The 7,863-nt window shown below is 42.9% G+C and overlaps 1 protein-coding gene across 5 annotated transcripts in view; it reads left to right on the plus strand.

The window, feature by feature from the left end:
• LOC121887706 (glycogen debranching enzyme-like) overlaps positions 1 to 7,421 on the plus strand; it is a 74,080-nt gene extending 66,659 nt beyond the window's left edge. For all 5 annotated transcript variants that reach the window (XM_042398607.1, XM_042398609.1, XM_042398608.1 and 2 more), the window contains 5 exons: positions 3,183 to 3,394; positions 3,937 to 4,034; positions 6,414 to 6,501; positions 6,590 to 6,723; positions 6,833 to 7,421. In XM_042398607.1, the coding sequence (XP_042254541.1) occupies positions 3,183 to 3,394; positions 3,937 to 4,034; positions 6,414 to 6,501; positions 6,590 to 6,723; positions 6,833 to 6,950 (650 nt within the window). In that variant the 3' untranslated portion in view covers positions 6,951 to 7,421. The remainder of the gene's footprint in view (positions 1 to 3,182; positions 3,395 to 3,936; positions 4,035 to 6,413; positions 6,502 to 6,589; positions 6,724 to 6,832) is intronic.
• The last annotated feature ends 442 nt before the right edge of the window (positions 7,422 to 7,863 follow it).

Genomic DNA, 7,863 nt, shown 5'->3' on the forward strand with positions numbered 1-7,863 from the left:
AGAATGTGGAAAAATAACCAAGAATTGTATGTGCTGCAAACAGAAAATTTGATTCTGATTCCTCACTCAGCTGGCTGGGCAATGAGCAAGAAGCCACAGCCTCCACCAGTGCAAGATAGGGACATGCTGGAATATTTTGAGAAAATATTCTGGCAGGGCACGCAGCTGGCTGCAGCAGAACAATCCGGGAGAGTTGGGCGTTGCTGGGGCTAATACACTGCTAGACATCAGCACTGTCTCTGCTGTTTTTCGCTGCTCTGCATGGGACCAGCATACACAGTTCACTACTTGAAAAAGTGACACTGAGTCTGCTCTGCTCCCCTCTGGTTATTTCGGTGGGAAATAACCAAATATGTGAAAAGTGCCCTGAGATGACTTTTGTTGTGATTTGGTGCTATATAAATAAAAATTGATTGATTGATTGATTGATTGAAATATAGAGGGTGATGGGCATGTTGAGGCTCGGCCCTTGAGATACCGGCCCCCATGGACCAATTGTCAGAGGTTTCAGACCCATTTGGCATTTCCGCATTCTGAACCAATGCACCGCCCAAAAGATGTTTCGGATGCTAACCATCAGGAGATTGCTGGAACTGGTTCAACCAGGCAACTGGTTCACCACCATTGACCTGAAAGATGCTTAAGGTGAGAACAGACAACCACACCATGGCTGCCTACATCAACATTCAGGGTGGAGTCCGATCCACAGCCCTGTTGAAGATGGAGGAGAACCTGTTGGTGTGGGCCTCAGAACACCTCCTGTCTCTGAGAGCCCTCCACATTCTGGGTCTGGAGAACAGGGGTACCAACCTCATGTCAAGGGGCAGCCCCCTGGCAGACAAGTGGGTGCTGCACCCCAAGGTAATGCAGCAGATTTGGAACCAGTTCGGGAGAGCGGAAGTGGATCTGTTCGACAGTTGAAACAACACCCACTGCCTGCTCTGGTTCTCCCTGATGCCGCAGGATGATTCACCCTTGAGGGTGGAAGTGTTTGCATACGTGCCATATCCAAGGAGGTTGCTTTACGCCTGTCCTTCTCTTCATCTCATTCCCCCCTCTGTTGGAGAGAGTGAGACAAGAGAGACTGTTGGTCATCCTGATAACCCTGGATTGCTCCTCGGCGCTGTGATACGCAGAGATGTCCCAGTTGTTGGTGATCCATTCCAGCCCTGGTCCATTCTCCAAGTGTGGATGGCTCTGTCTCAGGAGGTGGGCTCACACTTCCCACGCTGGGCCAACCTCTCTAATCTTGGCTTCTGAGAGGGACAGGCTGATGCTGGCTTGACTGTCTGCACAGGTGGTGCAGACCATCCAAGCAGCAAGAGCAGGATCCACTATTACTTGCTACAAAGCAAAGTGGTTGGGATTCCAACACTGGTGTGAAGAAAGGAGACTGAACACCCTGCATGCAGTGGAAGAGGTTCTCTCCTTTCTACTATATCTAGTGGAAAAGGGATGCCTCATGCCACTGTTAAAGTGTATGGAGCAGCTGTTTCCTCCAGTCATGAGGGCTTTGGTGACACACCTGTGTTCGCCCACCCCCTCGTGAAACATTACTTACAGGGAATTAGGAGACAATGGCCGGTGATGCGTGTCTCCACCCCCCAGTGGGAACTGCTGTTGATGCTAAAGGCCATAGTGAGTGATCCCTGTGAGCCTCTGGAGCATTCCTCTCTGAAGGCTTATCATTCAAGACAATTTTGTTGCTTGCACTGACCTCAGATAAGAGAGTGAGTGAATTGTGCGCCCTGTTGGTTCACCCCAGCTGTTTGCTGCTTTGTGGTGACCAAAGTGGTGGTATTCTCAGACCAAACCCCTCCTTTGTTCCTAAGAACATAAGGAGTTCATTCAGGTCAAGAACTATTCAGCTAGAGGCATTTTGTCCTCCACTCCATGGGGACACCAGCAAGGCAAAACTGCACCTTTTGTGCCCAGTACTTGCATTGGCATGTTATGTTGAATGCACGTCCCCCTTTCAGCACACTGAACAGCTGTTCATGTGCTATGGACAAGGAGTGGCCAGCAAAGCCCCTATCTAAGAAGCACCTAGCTAGTTGGCTTTGTGAGTGTATCTCCCAAGCTTGCAGGCAGGTAAGGACCCCCCCCCCCACCCCATCCCACCCCCACTGTGGTGTGAGTGCATTCTACACATAATGTAGCAGCATTTACGGCCTTATTCAGTGGGGTGAGTATCGAGGACATATGCACGGTAATTATACGCTTGCATTCTCCCATGATCCAAGATGGTGTCTGTTCTGTTGCAGGGTGTCTGTTGTATGATTGTGACCCCTGCAAGGTTAGGCCATGGTTAAACCCACTTCATGTTCATGTCATGCCACTCCCATGAAACCTTACCTACTGTATGAGACACACATAATCTGTAGATGCGTCCTGATTGGCTTGCTACTTACATGCAAATTTCGATGGGCGATTGCATGCATTTAATTGGAGAGTATTACCCATAGAGTCCAGCAGAGAGCTCCACCTGTGCTTTTTCTGTAAGGACCTCCTTGCTAATTCCAGGGGATGTGTTTGGTGGTGGTTGTGACTGTAAATGCCTGCTCTCTGCCCGCTCTACTGGCTCCTTTGTTAAAGGTTGTTGTGTCCTCTGAGGTGTGGCTTTTTTTGTCGACACTTGAAGTTTCCTCTGAGGGAGTGCTCATCTCTTTCATGACTCTTGTATAATTGAAACAGTAGCATGTGGTATGTTCAGCTAAGTCAACCAACCGTGCTGGAAGTGTGGACTGCCATATGATTGGTTACAAACAGCTTTGTTCCTGTGATTTGATAGGCTTTTGTGTGAATTGTCAGACGGTGTTTCCTATCGACAGTTATATTGAAGTTTCTAATTTTCATATTGTTCAAATTTTATATTGCGACGTGTATATATTGTTTATATCACCCAGCTCTATGATGGTATATGCTGTGGTATTCATAATAGTGCTTCTAGATGGGCTTTCATGGCTGAAATCAGCTTGAAATCAAATGTTTCCTTCGTGCTGCAACTATTGATAATGAAATGAAATCACATCACAGTAAGGAAGAAATTGCAGCAGCTGATTTGCTTTAACAGTTTTTGTTCCTACTAGTGTTTGTGGTCATTTAACTTTACAGGTGGATTTTACAGTCTCATTAACCATCTGTGAACCATGTTCTTTTTCATCTTAAATGTTTGATTTCAGGACAGACATATTCTGTGTCATATGTGGAGTGGGATCATAAGATCCAGGAGAACTTTGAGAAGAACTTCTACATTTCTCATGATCCCCACGACCCTGAGGAGAAACACCCACAGCTGGTCCACAAAAGAGGAATCTACAAGGACAGTTTTGGGGCTTCGAGCCCCTGGTGTGACTACCAGCTCCGGCCTAACTTCCCCATTGCCATGGTGGTGGTAGGTAGCTACAGCCGCTGTGCCTGTACATTTTAGTTGTATGTTTGACCTTCACTGTGCAGAAAGATCTGCAAAGTTTAGCAATAGAAGGCTGTTTTCACATTCATCTGCTGAGGGAGGGACGTTTCTCTGTGCCTTAAAGGGTATGGCTGTTTTTTATATTTTTCTTATTGTCAACAATTTTCATGTGCAGAGCCAAACCAACAATGGATTGATGTACTAATAAGTATTGTGTGTGTATCCAAAGCCTGATATATCTTATTCCTCTGTGCCATGGACATCGCCAAAAGGCCAGCTGTTATTTGCTGTTGGCTGGTAGTGTAATTAGATGGGCAGATTTGAAACTGGATTCAGATTTGATAAAATCATATCAAACCCCAACAAGTCCTGCCAAAGATTTGGTGAATCTGTTGCACTTATAGTGTTGTATTAAATTATAGGGGCAAAATAAATTCAATTTGTGTAATTTGTCACCATGAACAGTGAGCAAAGTGTGTGTGTGTGTGTGTGTGTGTGTGTGCGTGCATGTGCATGTGTGGCAGGCCCCTGAGCTGTTCACAGTGGAGAAAGCCTGGGAGTCTCTGGATGTAGCTGAGAGGAAGCTGCTTGGGCCCCTGGGAATGAAGACCTTGGACCCTGAGTGAGTTGCCTGCATGAGTATTGAGGGCTGTCAGGTGACATTAACAGAATTATCAGCAGTGACCTGTGGTTTAGAAGTATGGGTGTTATAACAAAATCATGAAGCTTTAAAGTGGCCACAATAAAATGTATCACTTTGGTCATGATCAACATGAATGTAAATAACTAATAATTGATGGTTGGTCAGTTGTGTGCCTCCCTAACACAAACACAAAATCATATATTTTGAAACATATGCATGCACAGTACATACACATGCTACTTTATCTGCATCAACCACAACTATTTTAAAACTACCACTGTAAGTACTAAGTGTAAGCACTGCAGCAGTATGACAACTAGTTCAAACACTGCTACTACCATTTTAATATCTTTAAGGTTAAATCAATTTTATTACAGCTTTGTTCTAATTTTGGTAGTTTTGTCCATAATTTCTAACAGTAACATTTTACTCACCAAGTTCTGAGATCTGGGCTGAGCTGAGATCTGGGAACACGGTGACATCACTAAAAAGACATCCAATGGGTCAAGTAACAAGAGCAGTCAGACGATCAGACAGGTTAGAAAAAAAGCAACAAGTTAGAAAAGCTTGAAGGAGAAAACAAAGGTGAACGGCAGGGCAGAATGGGATTACAAATTGGCTGGGATCTCTTGACTCAGACCAGCCCACCTAAACCCATCTGGAGATACACCATCCATACAGGCCATGTCCCTCTGTACCAGAAGTAATAAAGATTTGATGTCTTAAAGGACCAGTGTGTATGATTTAGAGGCATCTAGTGGTGAGGTTGCAGATTGCAACCAAACGAATACCCCTCACCTCACCCTCCCCTTCGTGTAGAAGAACCTACGGTGACCGCGAAACTCGTGAAAAACGTGAAAGGCCCTCTCTAGAGGCAGTGTTTGGTTTGTCCGTTCTGGGCTACTGTAAACTGAAACATGGTGGCCTTTACGGAAGAGGGCCCACTCCCTATGTAGATATATAGGGCTCATTATAAGGTAATGAAAATACAACAATTCTAATTTTCATGGGCTTATACACTAATTAAAACATACTTATGAATATTATATTCCCTTTCTGCCAAAGTCGGTTCCACTAGATGCCACTTAATTCTACACACTGAATCTTTAAATAAACTATGATCATTTGTAAACCTCTGTAAAATGTTATATACTGATAATATTTATAATTATAAAATTGTGAAATTTTATAATAAATATAATATATAAATTATTATGTATGTAGTTTATTATTATCTGGTGATTTTATAACTGTCTTTGTGAAAATATCAGGAACACCTTTTCATATAACATTTGCTTCTCTGTGTCCCCCCCCCCCCCTTCTCTCTCTCTCAACCCAACCGGTCAAAGCAGATGGCCGCCCAACTAAAGCCGGGTTCTGCTTGAGGTTTCTTCCCGTTAAAGGGGAGTTTTTCATTACCGCTGTCGCCAAATGCTTGCTCATGGGGGAATTGTTGGGGCTCTCTCTCTGTAAATTAAAGAGTATGGTCTAGAGCTTCTCTATGTGAAAAGTGCCCTGAGATGACTTTTAATGTGATTTGGCACTATATGAATAAAAATTGAATTGAATATAACAGTCCACTACAACACAATGACAACAAAACTACTATATTTACAGACAAACAACTGAAGTAGCAGTATCAACAAAAACACACTAGTTGGACATTAATAAGTAACTAGTATAGGTCCATTTGCATTGTATAACATAGCACAGGTATTTGCATTTTTTATGTTCCACTCTCTCAATAGCCTAACTACAAGTGTTATTGTAAGATTACAGTTCAAATCAAGGGGTTGTACTTCAATAAGCCACCAGTACTCTGCTCACTCTTTTGCTGCTGCACTTGCTGCCACATCACTCACCTGAAAGCTCTATTGTTCATAAACTGCATGTCCACCCAAGCATCTGCCCATAGGCTCTGAGTCCACCTTACACCTAAGGGAGAAATTGCCACTCATTGCTGTGCTGATGTAGGTGCTTCCTTGTAGGGAAAAATGAGGTCAGAGTCTAGATGCCAAATATCAACTCCTACATATTCCACATATATATATTCACATAATCTATTCCAGAAGTTGGCTGGCTGAACTGTTAAAGGAAGATGGCAAAACTCCAATAATAAGACCCAAGTTGTAAAAAAAATGGTACATTGTTTGTAATCTATTGTTATCAGTCACTGAATGAGTTCTGACACGCTCAGAGATTCTGTCAAAAATGGACCTCTGTAATTCTGTGCTATATGTTTGCTTCCACCACAATTAGCTTTTAAGAGCAAGATCGTTGTCTAGGAACAAGCTCTGTGTGCACCTTTAAATACAAGTTGTCAGATAGATGACATTCTCCCTCTACCTTGTTTTGCAGTGACATGGTATACTGTGGAGTCTATGACAACAACCTTGATAATGACAAGTTCAACCAAGCTAAAGGCTTCAACTATCATCAAGGCCCAGTAAGCAAACATACATTATTCTCCTCCTAACAGCAGTTATTCTGGCAGCCATTTAGTAGCTTCTGACACATTTTTCCTTCTTTTTCAGGAATGGTTGTGGCCCATGGGCTACTTCCTGCGTGCCAAGCTCTACTTTGCCAAGAAAATGGGAAAGGAAACATATGACAAAACTGTTAACCTGGTGAAAAACATACTGTCTCATCATGCTGTCCACTTGGAGAGGTAGGGAAGTCACAGTCAGCATGTTATTGCTGTTACTGCCATTAATGAATCAATTTCAACAAGGTTTGTGATGAAGCCCCACTCTTCTCTCCCATGTCTTCTTCTATAGGTCACCTTGGAAGGGTCTCCCTGGGTTGACCAATGAGAATGGCCAGCACTGCCCCTTTAGCTGTAAGAGCCAAGCCTCATCCCTTGCTGCCATCCTGGAGGTCCTGTATGACGTTTGACCCCTGCACCCAGCACAACACCATAAATCATCATCATCATCTGAACATCATCTGAAAATCTTCCTTGAGAACATTATATTTTGCACAAAGTAACCATCAAGGAGGTTACAAAACTTTCAGCAATTATTGCTAACATATTGCCCCTAAAATGGGCTTGATTGCATCTTCCTTAAATAATACACTAAGAATCAGAACAATGACAACTGGAACCAATAAGTAGAATCAGAATCAATCAAAGATAAAATAGCGTTGCTAAAAGAAATATTTTGTTCCTCCTACATAGTCATTATGTGTTATCCATGGCATTACCAGAAATAATTTCAATGTTAATATGATGATCTGTACCGTTGTCAAACATGTCACTCCAAAATCTCCCATATATGTTCAATTGGGTTGAGATCTGGTGACTGTGAATACCATATCATATGATTCACATCATTTTATACTCAATAAATCATTAATGAGCCCTCATGTTCTGTATTGAAGCATCTGCATTTGTTACATTTTTCCACTCATTTATTTATTTAGGGTTTTTGTTTAATTTGTCACCCGTCTGTAACTCATGCTTGCAACATTAGATTAAGGCTTAAGAACACTGCTACAAGCTCCGCAGTAAATCTAACCAGTGTATTAACAGACTGGTTACAGTAGTTAGAGCCCAACAGTTTTGTTGGCTAGTTCTCAAACATGCACCATTGAGCTTCATTTGTGTGCATCTTTTACTGAGATGGGACTCAAACTCACATCATCTGATGTAGTGAGGGGTTGAAATAAACATTTTCAGATGAGTGGCTCTTCATGGCTGGTTAAGGAACCTTTGTTGCCTGAATGTTGAGCCTCTGAGGGAGAGAGGGAGCATTTGAAGCAGTCATCACCTTTCATACAAAGTTGGGTCAAATATTATTAGAAATAC

Source organism: Thunnus maccoyii, chromosome 21 (assembly GCF_910596095.1).
Source record: "Thunnus maccoyii chromosome 21, fThuMac1.1, whole genome shotgun sequence".
NCBI classification, from domain to species: Eukaryota; Metazoa; Chordata; class Actinopteri; order Scombriformes; family Scombridae; genus Thunnus; species Thunnus maccoyii.